The following is a 17,963-nucleotide window of genomic DNA, read 5'->3' as shown; positions in this document are numbered from 1 at the left end:
TCAGGGGTCTAGAAGGCAGTGTCGTTGTAAAGTTGCAGACAGAACACTAAAGGTGGAAGTAACAATGAAGAGGACGGGTGTTAGCTTATCAGTGAAGTCCTGGAGGCACGGTGATGCGTCCTGCAGTCCGGGTGTCAGTACCGTTACTTGACGGTTACTTCACGTGAGAGAACAACCCTCCAAGTTCTTAGTAAAGGATTACAACTAATTATTAAGCATTACAAGCATTCACATGTGTTAATAATAATCATTGAGGTTCAAAAATAAGCTGCCCACTTAAGGGTGCATTCCGAAGTTGGCTCTGGGCACTGCTTCGTCCTTACTTGCTGCCTGCAAACATAGTTGTGCTTAAGGGACTCAGATAGAGATATGAAGTAAAAATGACAATGAAATGAGGTGATTGCAGGGCTGGCCGGGGGTTCGAAGGAGAGGGAGACGGAGGGAGGGGGCTGAGGCACATCGGGCTGGGAGGGCGTAGCCGCGGTCCAAGCTGCTTCACAGGAATGAGGAGTTAAAGGTATTTCATTTGAAAGTGGTTACAATTACAAGAGAACAGAGAAGTTGTGTTTGTTGTTTGAGACGTGTTGGGCCCGTGGCAACACTGCAGAGGGACTGTCTTATCCTCCAAGCTCATGGAAGGAAATGTCATCTCCTATATTCACATATCTTATTTATTGCTAAATATTCATATCTTTTAAACTCAACTAGATTCAATACAAAAAAACATCATAGCCTAACATTTATGTAGTTCATCCAGAATAAAATTCACAAAACTAAAAAAAAAAAAATGAAGTTGGAAATGTAAAATGATTTAACTGGTAAGTATTTCACTGTTGAAGTCAGTTGGGTTGTAGACAAGGCATTGGTGTGCACCCCCCTTCCCTTCCCCATCAGGCAACACACAATATAAGTTACTAGTCTCCAAATATAAACAAATTATCATCTAGCAAAAATAAAATAAAAATTATTATGTCCTATTAATTTGCATTATGGACTTAAAATTATTTAAATTCACAAATATAGCTGAGAAGCCAAATTAAATATTTAAATATAAGCATTATATTAAATATTAAATTATATATATCAACCAAAATTTATTTATTACCGTCAGTTGGGGTAACATTGGCCCTTTGAGGGTAACTTTGGCCCAAGACAAAAAACATGTTAAACCATGTTACAACTCTTTAAAATATTTATTAGATGTGATGATACATATGTAACATATTAGATGTGATGATACATATGTAACATATGTATCATCACATCTAATAAATATTTAGAAGAGTTGTAACATAGTTTAACATGTTTTTTGTCTTGGGCCAAAGTTACCCTCAAAGGGCCAATGTTACCCCAACTGACGGTACCTTGATTATAAAAATTCCGAATTATCTATCCTGAGCTGCCAAAGGCATATACGCTCCACTAAAATCCCTTTGAGTCGCTAGTCGACATCGGCTAACCACAAAATCATTCACACTTTCATCAATAGCAAAAATAAAATACTTTAAACCTTCACATAACCTCAACGGTTAATGGCAGCAATATATTCATTTTTTAAAATTTGTATTTATAAAAAATACTTAATTAATTTTTTTACCAGGTACAAATCTCACTGATAAACAAAATATTCTTGTTTACCAATTATATTACAGTAATTTAAAATGAAGGACAACCTTAATATCTGATGTGTTCGAAATAAAACCAATTTTAACTTGCAGTTTCTGTGCGATGTGATGATTTCGAAGCATGAAGCTGGCGATGTTTACAGTCATGTTGCTGTTTACATGTTGTTTACCTCTGTCTTGCTGCCGACGATATCCTAATGCACGGACGTCTCACCTGACAGCTTCCTTCTCCAGATGCCCATTGCACAACAAATGACGAAAGTACCGTGCGCAGATAGGCGGTACACAAGAGTGAAGTTAGACAACTTTGCCGAAAAGTTCACTTGACAATTTAGAAGATTTCAGTTCCCAGACGTGCAGAAATGTGAACCGTGTCACGCTAGTGTGCTAGTGTGCTAGTGTGCTAGTGTGCTAGTGTGCTAGTGTGCTAGTGTGCCACACGTACCAACCCACACCTTCCAGCTAGCTGAACAATTGTTCTCAATTGCATATACATAAAAAGACTCGAATTTGTTGGAATCGAAAATACTGTTCATATTTTGTAAATCCGTTTGCTGTAAATGAAAGATTATGAAAATTATGTCTCTAGAACAATGACAGATTTTACTGATTTTTAACATTATTTACCGAAAATTCACATTCCCACAAAGGCAGCCATCCTCTAACCACAAAACTGATTCAGATCGTAGACAGAACAGACAGAAAAGGTTCGTTGCTTCAAATAAACAATTTACTTTAAACTGGTACTGAAATGTCAAATGAAAGATTATTTATTACTGCTATTAAATCCAGTGATTTCACACAAACTCATTGTTTCCAATGTTTACATGTTCATGTACATCATTACCAATAAATTCAACATTTTCTTTGGACACCCTTAATTCATTTTCACAAATTTCTACATTAGTTGGTTTCCTTTCCACTTGTGATTCACAGCTCTCAACCCTCTGTTTACAAGTGTGAATTTCTTTGTTTACATTGGTTTGTACCTTCTCAAGTTTACCCTCTGTATTCCCTAACTCCTGCAGAATTTCATCCTTCATCTGTGAAATTTCTAATTTTTAGTACAAACGAAATTAGGATAAACGCTTTAGGACTAACGATTTTAGGACGAACGCCGCACCCCCTTTTTTTCATTTGAAATTATTTAGGTTCAATAATAATTTATTTAAAGTAAAAAAAATATTGCAAAAACAACATAGATTCAGAATGAAAGTACCGTGTTTTCTTGCATTATCGTCGCACATTTTATTCTAAAATCAAGTTTTAAACGTAGGGGTGCTACGATTATGCGAGAAAAAAAAAATTGTTAGATAAACTTATTCATGAAAACAAAACCCATTCATGAAAAGTACGTTTATTTAAAAAGTGAAGTTTAAAAGAGTACGCCAAACAATTGAAATTAATAAGTCATGCAACAAAAACCTTGACTTTAAATAGATAAACCAAAACTGTGACAGGAACGTGAATTAATGCATAACTATTGTCGTAATACGCACTTGCCATGAAAGAGTGCAGGCCATCAAATGTAGTTAACTCAGTAGGTGACAGAGAGCGCGTGTTGCATGACTCGGCGAGATATAGATATTTGACTACGTGTGCGCGCTCTATACGGGAAGCAACATAACCAAACACGAATGATGCCAACTAGCGCTTTCTACATTATTAAAGTGGTACATCGCGACGACGCAAACGAACAGATAAAGGTAATAATGTTTAAAATGTCTTTAAAAGAACATTTACACGTTAGACAACTTCGTATGTATTTCCTTTTAATTAAATAAGTAGTAATGTCCGAATAAATATTTGATTTCTACTTTAAAATACATAGTTTTATATGAAAAAGATACCCACACAAAGCGCTCGACATCGAATTACGGGACAAAAACAACATTCTACGTTTAAGCAAGAAGTGTTTTTTATCCCCATTTTGACGGCCTAAAATATATGTGCGAGGATTATGCGAGTGTGAGGATTATGCGATAAAAGAGGGTATCTGGGCATCTCTCTGTTCCCTCGGTGTGGAGCCCAGGACCACACTGTTGCAGGCGGGCGGGGGCGCCGGCGCCGAGGGCCCAGGCCCCGGGGAGCCCACGGTGATGGTGGGGCCGGGCAGCCGGCTGGAGTGCACGCTGTGCGGCACGCTCATCGACGCGGCCGAGCACACCACCCTGCACATGGTGGGCCACGGCATCGGCACGGTGATCTGCCAGTGCCGCGCGTGCGGCCGGCGCGCCGAGCTGCCCCACTTCCTGCGGGCCGGCGACGAGCGGGCGGTGGCGCGGTGCGAGGACTGCCGGCGGGCCGCGCCCGGGCCCTTCGCGTGCGACGTGTGCTCCAAGGGCTTCCGCACGCGCGGCCACCTGAGTCGCCACCAGCTCACGCACAGCGGGGCCAAGCCCTTCCTGTGCGAGGTGTGCGGCTGTGGCTTCGGCCAGAAGTCCAGCCTGAAGCTGCACGTGCTGAGCCACGCGCGGCTGAACCCCCACGAGTGCGGCCGCTGCGGCCGGGGCTTCCGCCTGAAGGTGTCGCTGCAGTCGCACGTGCTGAACGTGCACGGCGGCGCGGAGGGGGTCGCCCGGCACCGCTGCGACAAGTGCGGCAAGAGGTTCGTGACGCGCTACAAGCTGCGCAGGCACTACCGCAGCCACACGGGCGACCGGCCCTACGCCTGCGCGCGCTGCGGGAAGCTCTTCTCGCAGTCGGGCAACCTCAACCTGCACCGCCGCAAGCACGAGGAGGAGGACGCCGCGTCGTTCCGCGCGCCCGAGCCCGGGCCCGGGCAGTACGCCCCGCCTCCCTTCGGCGCTGCGACCGGGCAGTTCTCGGTGGCCGGCGGCAGCGACAAGGCGAAGAGCGGGGACTCGGAACTGTTCGCCCACTTCGGCCACGATGCCTTGCTGTTCATGGACGAGGCGGGCGGCCCCGACTCGGAGACCATCGCTCTGCCCACCTTCTCCAGTCTGCAGGCCGGAGCACTGCCCCACCACTGAGCGGCGGCCAGGTTCACCTGCCACTCCACAAGTATACATGTCTGAAGGAGCTTGGCTTCGTCCTTGGCTCCCTGATGATGGCGACTGCAATGTCGACCGAATCGTCGGTGGATTATTCGCCAAGGACACGGCTCCAACCCAGAAGCCAAGCTACTTTGTACATGTTTATGTTGTTTTCATTTTCAAAGTAATTATTTTGAGGTGTTAACTCAGTAAATATGCATCTATCTTAAGAGCGCGTGCACCAGACACCTTTTCCTAGCCAAAAACTGAAATGTGAAACAATAATGGAAATGAATACAAGAACTGTAGATTCATGTATAAGTAAAAAATGTAAAAGAAGTGCATGTTCTGATTTGGATTCTTTTATTGTGGATTTATATTGTAATTAAGAAACAGATGATGAAATATTTGCAGCAAATAAAGACTAAGAATAGTCTAAGAATAAGGATATTTAGTGTAAATTGGTGTCAATGTAACAGAAACATTTTTCTTTATTTGAATTATGGTGAGGCTGACAAAAATATATCAGACGCTTCTTTTATAGGGACGGGTATGCTGATGGTGAAGTAAACAAATTTTCAGAAGTGAAGATGACTCCTAGGAAAGAATTTCCATTCCAATCATGCCGAAGGTCACATTCGCCAGCAATTTTTTCTTTCCTTTGTGGGAGAGTTTTTTACAGTTCAAAATGTGGCATTATTGTACGTTGGGCAATACCCACAGTGAAGGGGCCTTGACGAACAATGAGTATAAGACTTAATATCAAGAATTTTACTTACTGCATCTTTCAAAATAGCCATCTATAAGGTTGAAGGCGGTAGGAAATAAGTTAGATATAATACCTCAATGGAGTTCAAGAATGATTAATGACTTATGATTAGGAGTGGACGGGATCCCGAAATTCAAGATAAAAGTTGGGAAAAAAACCATTCCCGAACTTCGGGAAAATAATTTTTCTCCTCGGGATAATACATCGGGAAATTTTTTTTTTTAAATAGTAAAAACCTTCGTCGTACTAATTTTTATATTATAAAAATACATTATGTATACATACGTCCTGTAACATCTTCGTTTACATATTAAACGAACAAAGTACAAAGACATCAAAAAAATAAAATACATATTATAAACATTAATGTAAATTCAACACTCGTCCATAAACGGTTTAAAACAAATCTCTGACTAAATAAAGAACTCAATGTTGAATATTATTTTTAATGAATTTATTTTTAAGTTTGGCGAATGTTAACATCTTTGTTAGGATCTTTCTCTTATATAGTCTTTGATCTTTGCCGTATTTTTAGGTTTTAATTTGTCTTGAAAATTAACAAGAGCAACAATAAGCAGTTTGCCAAACGCGTAATATTCGAAATGCTAATAAACTGAAAGACGCCATCTTTAGAGCCAAGATTATATGGTTTTATGCGAAATCGCGAATTTTCACGCGAAATTCATCCCAAACCGCGAAAAATGTGAAATGTTTTCTAACCACAAATAAACACCTCAATATTGATTTAAATCGTTAACTACCGACTATTGGTTGATTGACAAAAATTCTGTATCTGTTTGTAGAAGAAATGGTCGTCGTCCAACTGCAGTGTGGTGGTTATTTAATGCGTTAATTATTCATCTTAAAAAATTACAAGATATCACAAAAATTGACGATTTCACGAACAAAAAAAGATCGTTATCGGAGTTAGGTTAGGGTTTTTAAACGCATCTAGCCACTAGAGATCACGCAATATTAACAACTGACGATCGTAAACTTAAAATTATCAAGTTAACAAACACAACAACGTGAAAAATCTCAGCGCCTTGTTTGCTGTATCCTTTGAAAAATACACGTGAAAAAAAACTGCATTCATTAAATAAATACATATGAAAATAAAATAAAAGCGAACATTGATATTTAATGATCACTTAATATTTAATGAAATTTCACTGTAACGCAATTTTGTGTGCTTGTTGAATAAGCAGTTTACCGTGAAGCCTTCATTTTCATTTCACACTTCACAGGCGAGAGTGCCAAAATCGTAACATAATCAAAGTTTTCCGATCGCTAATGAAAAAGCACCATATTGCAAGGATTTATTTATTTTACGGTCATTAAATATTTTAAATAACGCTTACCTACCCAACCCTCCCGGAAAATAAATAAAAACATTTATTTCACTGACCTGACATAACCTAACCTTTTACTTCGGGTTGAGTATATGGCTCTCTCGCCTGTAAACAGTAGGCTTCCCGCGGTTTATTTTTTCTAGTGGTGCACCGATGCGGATACCGATGAATCGTAATCGGCGATTATGGGTTCTTAACGATTAATCGTAATTGGAAATTATCTTAACGATTACTTTGCCGATTATTTACATCCCGGCGTAATTAAGTAGGTTTTTACCGTGTAATATTTTGTTACACAATTTTTAGAATGAAATACGGTAATATTTGTATATATTACAAAATTCATCTAACTCCGTCATATCATAATTACAGATATTTCGTTAAGTTTAATAAATCTTATTGCCTCGAACAATAAAAGACATTTTTACTACACGTTTATTTACGTTTAGTCTTTTGTTTCGTGGCCTTGTACATTACCTATAGCCAGAGACGTAAAATATATGGCACACAATCAAAATACCACAAACAGTTGCAGTGGATTCTATGACAATCGATCTTTTCGAGTCGTAGTAGCGGTTCAAAATCGTGGTCCCGATACCTTCTAGTTTTTATCACTGCGTTTTACAAACTCGTTATGGGCGTCTTTGGTAACATTATCCGTTTGTTATTTGTATGACGTGAAAAGTGAAAAAGTATTTATAATTTTATATATTCAGTCAACATAAATAAAATCACATGTGCTAGTATTGGTTTTTAGTCATTTTTATATAATTATAGTGAGATGGCGACTAGGGAGAAAAAAAGTGAATTGTGGAAACATTTTTCTATAAACTCAAGTGAACAAAATAAAGCAGCATGTTTACATTGTTAAACGGTAATTTCTTGATGTAACCTTATGTGATAGTCAATAATAATGCTAGTTTTCCGCAACAAAAACTTACCCATTGTAAATTACAATTGTTAGACTGTAGTTCAAGGGTAAATATGTAGTGTACGGATTAGCGCCAAAAAAAATCGTACAAATATGAAATAACTTTCATTATATGCTCTTTAACGTCCTCTTTTCATAACCGCCTGCGGAGATAAAAAATTCCAAATACTTTTGGAGATATGGTCGTTCTTATTTTGCTATACCAGATGTGTGTAATAATTTGACCGTCGCCATTTTATATTTTGCCGTGTGCGCGTGAATGTCTAAATAACAGAAATTTTCCATTAGGTAAGGTTAGTTACATTATAAATATTTCAAAATAAACGGAAATTAAAAATAATATCAATTTATTTCACATGTTGTATAGTTTTAAGTATTTATAATGTAACTGACCTGACCTAACAAAATGGGACAAAGGTAGATTAGGTCAGGTCAGCTACATTGTAAATACTTTGAAACTGAACGGACATTAAAAATAATAAAATTAATTTTATTGGTTGTTTAGTTTTAAAGTATTTATAATGTAGCTGACCGTAGCTGACCTGACCTATCAAACCAGGACAAAGGATGAACAGAATAAACTCACACAAGTTTCTTTTTACATGATGTATTCGTTCATGTGAGAGTCCTAAGATCCACATAAAGTTCTGCCATTCCCGATTACACCCGAATATTCACCTTCGGCCAACCTCGGGATTTATTTATTTTTGCGCAGGAAAAATGAATTGAAATATTAAAAGTGGTCGGATAGGTTAGCTACATTAAAACACTTTAAAACCCTTTGGATGGTTAGTTAGGTTAGTATAGCTACATTAAAATAAACAGAGAAATATAAATATTAATAAATAAACCCGAGGTTGGCCGAAGGTGAATTGTTCGGGTGTAATCGGGAATGGCAGAACTTTATGTGCATCTTAGGTTAATCCGTTCGGGAACATCGCAAAAAAAAAAAAATCATACTTGTAAACAAGGAACCGTTATTGCCGCATGAGTGCACAGGATGAAAATTAAAAAATTCGATATCTCCAAAAGTATTTGGAATTTCTTATCTCAGCCGGGTTTAATGAAAAGAGGAAGTTTAAGAGCACAGAATAAAGGTATTTTCGGATTTTTAATTTTTTTTTTAAAAAAATCGCCAAAAAAGAAGATTAAAAAATTCTATATCTCCTAAATTAATTGGAATTTTTTATCTCCGCAGGCGGTTCTGTAAAGAGGACGTAAGATAGCATATAATGAAAGTTATTTCATATTTGTACGATTTTTTTTGGCGCTAATCCGTACAATACATATTTACCTATATTTTTATACTGTTATTATAACTGTATTCTCGATTTTACCTAATCTTGTTATTAAATTCACATGGGAATAAAAATTTTTGTGTGCATTATTACACTTAAAAAAATTTCATTATAATCGGTAAATGAATCGGTATCTGCCGATTATTGCTCTCATAATCGGTAATCGGTAAAGTAATATCGGTGCACCACTAATTTTTTCGCTAAAACTTCAGTAAATACTAGTTTTTGGTACCTCCGGGCTTTGTTTACAAATGACGTGCATAAATGAAAGCTAAATTTCTTAATCATGCCGAAAAATAAAGCTACTGCGGCATCACGTGCTGACGAGTTTAAGAATGAGGGATTATATGTCAGTGACGGAAAAATACTTTTCTGTAAATATTGTAATTGCCGTTTGGAGCATGAACGTAAGGACACGGTAAAGAAGCACATAATTAGCGACAAACATGTAAAAGCTAAACGATCCCCATGCACTTTGAAACGACAGCTTTCTATCCCAGAAGCAGGAGTGGCTCAAATATGCGCAAAAAAAAAAAGGAAGATTTTGTTCTCGAAACTGTTGAAGCCTTTGTAGCTGCAGGTATTCCTCTTGAGAAACTTGACAACAGCAAGCTGACTGCATGGATGCAGAAGCATGTAAGTGGTGCTGGTGATCTTCCAACAGCGGATTGGATGAGGAAAAAGTACATTCCCCTACTTAGAGAGAAAAAAGAAGTGGAAATCAAGCAGCAGCTCTTGGGGCAAGATGTGGTCATACTCGCAGATGAGACCACTGTCAAGAGTAATAATTGTGTTTTCAACATCTTGTTTAAAATTCTGAAACCAGGTGCTGAACAAAATGTTATCTTAGGGGCTTCTTGTGTCTTGATGCAGCAAATGCTGTTTGTTGTTCTCGGGCAGTGATTGATGTATGCTCCAAATATGAAGTCAAGGAAGAAAACATAATTACGTATGTTACAGATAGTGCCAGGTACATGACAAAATCTGCTGGCACCCTTGAAGGTGTATTTGGTGACCACATGTACCACATACAATGTTGGGCCCATAAAGTAAACAAAATGAAAGTGGATTATCCTGAATTTGCAGCTGCTGCTTTAAAGTTAATATGTATACCTGCAACGAATGTGGACTCAGAAAGATCTTTTTCTAAGTATTCTGTAGTTGTTACAGAAGAAGATCTCTAAAACCAGAGAATGCTGAACTGCTGACAATGGTGGCTTTTTCCTGAGCTTAATTATATTGCATTTATAGAACAAAAGTTTAACTGTAGTTTCTATTTTAATTAATTTAGACTCTCTCCTGAACTCAGGAACAGTACTTACCTGCATAAGAATAGGTACTGGATATTTTAGTTGTTAATTTCTTATGTACTCTCAACATAGTATTGTTTAATGTGCATATTTTAAGTGTCTAACCACGAATTATTGAAGCATTTGATCAAGGCAGCTCTGCTAGGTGTGTACATGTTATTACATGTGTTTTAATTTTTTATGACGATAAAGACGAAATCCACAATTCTTAATGACGAAAAGTCCTTTTTCATAACACCATAAAATCTTGGCTGTAGCCATCTTGGTTTCACATGTTTATGCCATTATAAAGGTCTTTGATAAACATCAGAGGGTTTTACGTTTTAGTAGTTGATAATTATGTAAGAATGTAAGTGAACAATTGGGGTATTTTTAAAGTACGCGTGATAATTATTTCCAGTAAATTTCATTTAATAAAAAAGGGTAGTTTATAAATTTGTGTGAACTATGGAGCCTGGCATTCCAGGCAGTAGCAAAAGTGAACCAGGTGTGTCTTCTGCACCTATTTGGAATTTCTTTAAGAAATTACGAAATAACAAGGTGCAATGTACTTTGTGCCCTTCTGTCCTGAAAACGGAATATGGTTCCACAACAGGTATGCACAGACACTTAACACAACATCCGAAGGCAAAAAATGAGTTGGCCATTCTTCAGGAAAAATACACATCTTTCAAATTATCAAGCAAAAGTAAGAAAATGTCAGTTAAATCAGATGTACCAACAAATCAGCCCAAACTAGCTAATTTTGTCACCTGGGGTATTGACCACCCCAAGCAAAAGGCTTTGACAAAAGAAGTAGGTAGGTAAATGGTTAGCAAATGGTTGCCATCCATACAGCATTGTTGATGAAAGAAGCCTAAAAAATGTTTTAAAATTGGCTCAGCCTCTGTACAGTCTGCCATAGAGCAAAACATACAGCAGGAAAATAATTCCAGAGTTGTACAAAGATACTGTCAACAGTTTGAATGCTAAAATAGGCAGTGCCATTTCCACTGTGTAATCTCTAGCGTTCACAACAGATTTGTGGTCGTCGAGAAGTAATCTTGCATTCTTGTCAGTTACTATGCACTACATGGATCAAGATTCCAGTCTTGTCTCATTGTCTAGGTTAATTTCATTTCTCTGGTGACCACACTGCTTATGCAATATGCGAGAAATTCAAAGAATGCTTACAGAAATGGAATCTGAGTGATACATGCAACACATTGCCTGTATTTCTAGTGACTGACAATGAAAGGAACATGAAGGTTGCAGTCTGATTATTAAAACCCTTCAGTCACTTGCAATGTTTTGCACATACTTTACAGCTTTATTGTCTGATGCAAAGAAGAGTTCCGCAGAAATACAAGATTTGGTTAAAGCATGGAGATCTATAGTTGGTTACTATAAGCATAGCACTACAGGCATGGAGAGGCTTCATAAAATTCAAAATCAATTGAGATTGCCAGAACTTGAAGTGATTCAGGACTGCGAAACACGCTGGAATTCTGAATATCTGATGATTGAACGGTTACTGACCATTAAGGAAGCTATTTCAAGGGACTTGCTCTCAGAAGGAAAACATGACAATCTAAGTATCTCAGAATGGAAAATGGTTGATACATACAGGGTTTGTTTGGAAAGTCGATTAAAAAATATTTATTGAGCCAATCGTTACAATTCTTTAAAAACTTTCGATGCAGTGCTGCCACCGCGATTTCCAAGCATTGAAGGCGTCACGGAAGGCATTCTCCGGAATAGCCTTGAGAGCCACAGTGCAAGCTGCTTGGATCCCCTCTGTCGTCTCAAAATGCTCGCCTTTCATCGGCCTTTTCAAGTGAGGAAACAAAAACAAGTCCGGGGGGCCACATCTCGGCTGTAGGCCGGCTGCGGAAGCGTTGGGATGCCGGCCTTGGTCAGGTAGCTGTTCACAAGAAAGGCGGTGTGAGCCGGGGCGTTGTCGTGGTGCAACTTCCAGTCGGCTGTGATGTCTTGTCGGACCCGATTGACCCTTCGTTTGAGTCTCTTGAGCACTTCCTCGTAAAACTTGGTGTTGACGGTTTGTCCAGGAGGAACAAATTCATGGTGGACGATGCCTTTGATGTCAAAAAAGACAATGAGCATCGTTTTCACTTTGGATTTGCTCATTCTTCCCTTTTTTGGGCGAGGAGATGGCGGCATGTGCCACTCGGAAGATTGCTTCTTTGTCTCGGGATCATACTCAAAGATCCATGACTCGTCACCTGTTATTACGTTATTCAACAATTGGGGGTCACTTTCACACATGTTCAAATTTTCTTGGCACATTTCCACTTGCCGAAATTTCTGGTCGTCAGTGAGCACTTTTGGAACCATCTTCGCGCACACCTTGCGCATGTTCAAATGCTCCGTCAAAATGTCATGAACCACAGATTTTGGTAAATTTAACATCCCAGCAGACGAATGAGCAGACGCTCGAGCTGCGTGGGAAGACTTGGCAAGTTGGTGCTTGGGTTGAGAGGCAGTCCAGTCGTCGGAGTCGTCACACCAAGCTGTTGGGCCAGGGCGCTTGCCAAGTCGCCCTTCGGCCATATCCATGTGTTCAGGATGAGGCAGCTGGACCAACGAGTTGGTGTATCGGTAAGCAGGTGGCTCGGGTGGGCCCATAACAGCACCAGCCTATTGCGTAGGTGGCAGTGGCAATGGAGAGAGCGCTGTTGCGTAGGTGGCAGTGGCAATGGAGAGAGCGCTGTTGTGTAGGTGGCAGTGGCAATGGAGAGAGCGCCTCAGCAGAGGAGAGGGCAGGCAGCGAAGACAGCATAGTCGAAGCCGCCTCAGGTCCGGGCAGCACAACACCAAGCGGCGCAGAAGCCGGAACAGCAAGACCAGCAGGCAAGGCAGAGACAAAATCCTCTAATGGTGACGAGGGCAAAAGGAAAGGGGCGGCCGACTGGCATGGGTAAGAGAGACTCGGGTCAGGGAGGCCGTGCGACTCGGCAGAAGAGTGCGGAGCAGTCACCGAGAGCGAGACAGACGTCTGCGACAGGAAAGGAGACTGATCGGAAACAGTAGAGGACCTGGTGGACGGCTGAGAGATGCAGCAGCAGACATGCGCGTGGAGCAGACAGTGGTCGTGTAAGTGCTCGTTGTCAGTGTAGTCGTGGGCGACGAGGCCGGCACTGACAGGTCCCCCGCTGCAGAAGATGGCGACACGGAGACATGATGCGGGCCAGGGGCAGCACTCTTCACCCCCTGGGAAAGGGCAGCACCATCCGATTCATCCAGGGACGACGAGGAAGCTGCACGGGAAAATTTGGGCGAGCTGCACAACGTGCGGCTGGATTGAGACCGCGACGGCGGCTGCAGCGACATCGGGCGAGTGGGGATGCGGCCACAGCCAGCCGCAGCAAACTGGTCGGAGGTGGAGGGTGCCTGAGGACGCCTGTGTTCTCTCCCACGGTGCGCAGGGGCGGATTTCGCAGACCCAGCATCGGAGCCTTGACTGGCAGCATCGTCAGCAAGCGCAGCAAATTGATTGCTTGTGGGCAGCAAAAAGGACGGCGCAGGGTCCGGAATGGACTCGGCCGGACGAGCAGCATGTGGTTGCCTCCGGAATGGGCGATCAGCCATAGTGGAAGCACAAAACACAGCCGAACAGCAAGAGGTGGCACAGACAGCAGGCAACAGAAAACACAATCAGCAACAGACACAATAGGGCAAAAAACATCAAGAGACCACAACAGGACCCAGCGCAGAACAGACAGCAAAAACAGGAGCACAAAACAAAATCAGCGAACTGCAGCTCAGAAAAATATACAAACTCTCAATGTAAGAAAATCACTGGCAGCACAATACACAGCAAAAGAAAAGAAACCATTCGGTGCTAAGCAACAAGGGACTGTACAAGGGAGGCGAAAGTTAACAGCACCTAGGCAGTAACACATAACACACAAACCCGCATGTATAAGTAGCAGCAGGAGGAGAATAACATCAACGACGAAAAATCGGAGTCAAAGCGGAAAAACAACAAAAACGAAAAGACGAAGCGCACGTGACATCGCAAACAGCAAAAGTACTGGCACACCACACAGACAAACAGCGAAAACAGCGAGAAGCAGAGACGATCAGCATAGGAACAGCAAAACAGCAGTCGGTCCAGGACGCCAGCAAGGGTGAAGTAGTTGAACAGCAGCACGATTAGCGGCAGCACGGCGCGCGGCCGATGCTGCCACCTAGCGGAGACGACGTGAGTTCGACGGGGACGGTGATTGGATTTTGCGCCCGGCGACACCCTACTACAGCTATACGCACAAGATCCCTAACTATGCTACGACGTTCACGAAGGCGGCGAGCGATGTCCGGGCAGCGCGGCGGCCTGCCTCGGAGAAGTCCCAGTTGATCTGCTCTCTGTTGACTTGAAGCATTGCCCTTTTATACTCCCTGGTCTCCTTCCCAGGCTAAAACAGAATAGTCTCGTAGGTTTGGGGGAACGATGGCCGACTTTCTTTTCCGGCGAAGCGGCGCGCAACCGATGACGCCCGACCACTTCCGAAGAACCCCGACCACCAGCTTCAGCGTTCAAAGCCCCGCGCTCAGTGTTGCGCGGGCGGCATCCACAGACATGTTAGGGGCACTGTCGGTTCTTTGTGTGTACGTAGGTACACACGTTACAATCTATACACGCATATCTATATATCTCATTATCTATCTCATTCTCTTTGCTTATATCTATGTCTTTTTATCTCTCGCCAACAATCTACCTTTACATCGCTCTATCTCGTATCACCTTATTTCTCTATTTCTCTGTTATATTTACTTTAAATCAATTCTGTCATGCGCTTGCACTCATACACTGAAAACACTTGAACTGCTGCTAAATTATATGAAAGTAGCAAATCCCGGCAGATGTCCTGCTTGTGTGTATTTATTCTATTTTAAAATAATTGTTAGTATTTAATGTTTATTGACAGATATGTCCAAAGGTATGTAGTTTAATTGCATGTGATACAAATGTCGCTTGCCTACTAAAAAAAATATTCATATTGACGCTGTCCCCGCTGCCTGTCCTGAAATTATGCTAATTAGAATGTTAAAAAGGAAATTTGGTCTCAAGGGCGGGGTTCCTGGCCTCGTGGCTGCAGGCAGGAACGTGTCGACAAAGGGTCCCCCGGGCTGTTATAGCCTCCCAGGACACCGTATTAGTAAAATACACACGTGACTTTGATTATTTTATTACGGCAACACACGTTACAGAACTATTAGTCGCACAAGGCACTTTCACGCGACTGGCCGTATCGTCGTCAACCTTCACTCCGCCCACACGGCCCTCGAATGGCTGCACTGATTAACGTCTCACGGTACTCCGAAGACAACCTCACTGAGGGGTGCAGGCTAACCTGAGTTACGGTGACGGCGGGTCGTGACGCGGCAAGACTGGTGCCTGGCACGTGATAGTCCGTAATACACTAAACGGGCCTTCTCTATCAAACGTTTATTTCTTATTATAAATCAATTTTACTTTGAATGACTCGAAAGTAATTAGACTCGTTCTAATGTGTTTACAGAATAAAAGCAAAAGAACTAATCATTTTATATTAATTTGTGGGCGCCAACAACTTTTAAGAAGTTGTGAAACTGAGTAAACATTAAAAGTATTTAGATATGTCGACTTGATTTAAACAAAATATCTCATTACTTGAGCAAAGAAGTTTTACATTATAAGATATAAATACAAAATTACTGACTTATGGTTCATAGAGAAATAAAGAAATGTGCTCAGAAGTGAAATTATAAAATATGATACATTAATTTAGTTCCTCCATCTTGTTATATAAAGTTGACAAGTTCAACCTTTATAGAATGCCCCTCCGAAGAATGTCTACACTGTGTATGGTGACACTATACACTGGAGGTATTCTTCCAATAACACTAATACATTATGGACAAAATTACACTTTAACACATATCATAGTTAAATATATACAATAATTACATACAATTAACACTCAAATAACAAAACAACAAAACAATTCTCCATTTAATATGTACATGTTTTCTATTTTAAATATAGTTAAACAATTGTATCATATTTTTGTTTTGTTTTGTACTCAGTACATACATTAACCTTTCACGTTATACAAATATTATGCATTCATATCATCAGTGCGTGTGTAAATAAAACAAATTTTCAAATAAACGATTACTTTGCCCCTCTAAACTTTAATTAATGGTATGTTTGTAAATCAAGATGAAAATTTAACTCTCTATCATGTTAGGGTCTTTATAAATTCTTAATTGTGTTACATTGTAATGACCTATTATTTTCCCTGTGTCAATATCTGCTAATTCGTAACAATTTTCTCTTATAACCTTAGTTATGCGATACGGACCTTCATATAATAAGAAAAGTTTCTTTGTAACCAATTCCCAAAATTGACTACTGTAATTAGTTCTCTTTAGTACTAAGTTGCCGCAAGATAAATTAATTTTGTTTGCAGATTTCAGTCCTCTTCTGCGCGCGTCGGTGGCAGCTATTAAACGAGCTTTTACCATGTCTTGAATTTCTTTCAGTGTTCCTTCCAGATCCTTTTTCTCGTTATTAGGTAGTCCTGCAGTAGGTTTAGACAATATCACTTCAGGAATTAGAGTAGATCTCTGTCCAGTAAGTATTTCATGCGGTGTCAAACCTGATGAACTATGCACAGTATGGTTGATCACGCATTCAATGAAAGGAATTTTATTCCTCCAACCAATATGTGATTCGTGGCAAAACGACCTCAGCATGTTCCCTAATGTTCTCATTACGCGCTCTACTGGGTTTCCTTGAGGATGTCTTATAGAAGATGTGGTAGGAATAACATTTAATTTCCTCAATCCTTCCTGCCAAATTTTGCCTGTAAATTGTGTTCCTCGGTCTGACAAAACGGCACTCGGTTGTCCAATTTCATTTATGAATTGTTTGACTTTTGAATATACAATTTTACCGGTGGCGTGAACGATTGGATATAACTTAGTATATTTTGAAAATATATCCATCATGACAAATATGTATGTTACTTTGGCTGCAGAACTCGGTAGTTGTCCAAACAAATCTACGGACAATAACTTCAATGGCGCTTCGGGAATGATAGATTGTAATTCGCCTACCATTGTCTTGTGTGAACACTTGGTTCTCTGACATAGATCACAGGAAGATGTGACCTTGGCAACAGTTTTCTGTAAGTTTGGCCAAAATATTTGTCTACTCAATGACTCTGCTAATTTTTTTGATCCGATGTGTCCCCAAATTTCATGAGTTTCTCGAATTAATTGTAATATTACTTGCTTAGGTATAACGGGTTTCCATTCATCTTCAAATTTCTTTTTGTTGTGATTTTTATAAAATAAAATACCATCCTCCGAAATACAATATTTCAAATGTATTTTGTGAGTTATTTCGGTATCTTGTAGCTTACTCGTTACTAATTTACAAAAATCATCTTCAACTTGTAATGTTACTAAATTTCTGACAATGTTTGTGAGCAATTTATTTTGTTTAAATTTATCCGCTAGCATATTCGCTACTATATATTCCTTCGTGCGATTCTCGTGTGACGGTACATCGGAAGATAAATCTGGTATTCTGCTAAGGTAATCTTCAACCAAATTTTCCTTACCTTTAATATGTTGGATGTGTATGTCGAATTCTTGCTTGAGTAAACTCCATTGAGTTAATCGACTGCCAA

At 40.3% G+C, this 17,963-nt stretch overlaps 1 protein-coding gene across 5 annotated transcripts in view; it reads left to right on the top strand.

Annotated features, from left to right (window-relative positions):
* The window catches only part of LOC134535721 (zinc finger protein 316-like), a 75,842-nt gene extending 66,816 nt beyond the window's left edge, over positions 1–9,026 (top strand). For all 5 annotated transcript variants that reach the window (XM_063374931.1, XM_063374930.1, XM_063374929.1 and 2 more), the window contains one exon: positions 3,674–9,026. In XM_063374931.1, coding sequence (XP_063231001.1) covers positions 3,674–4,618 — 945 coding nt within the window. In that variant the 3' untranslated portion in view covers positions 4,619–9,026. The remainder of the gene's footprint in view (positions 1–3,673) is intronic.
* Positions 9,027–17,963: the final 8,937 nt, after the last annotated feature.

Source organism: Bacillus rossius, chromosome 10 (genome assembly GCF_032445375.1).
Source record: "Bacillus rossius redtenbacheri isolate Brsri chromosome 10, Brsri_v3, whole genome shotgun sequence".
NCBI lineage: Eukaryota > Metazoa > Arthropoda > Insecta > Phasmatodea > Bacillidae > Bacillus > Bacillus rossius.
The sequence above is the reverse complement of the archived record's forward strand: the minus strand, read 5'-3'. Positions and strand labels throughout refer to the sequence as shown.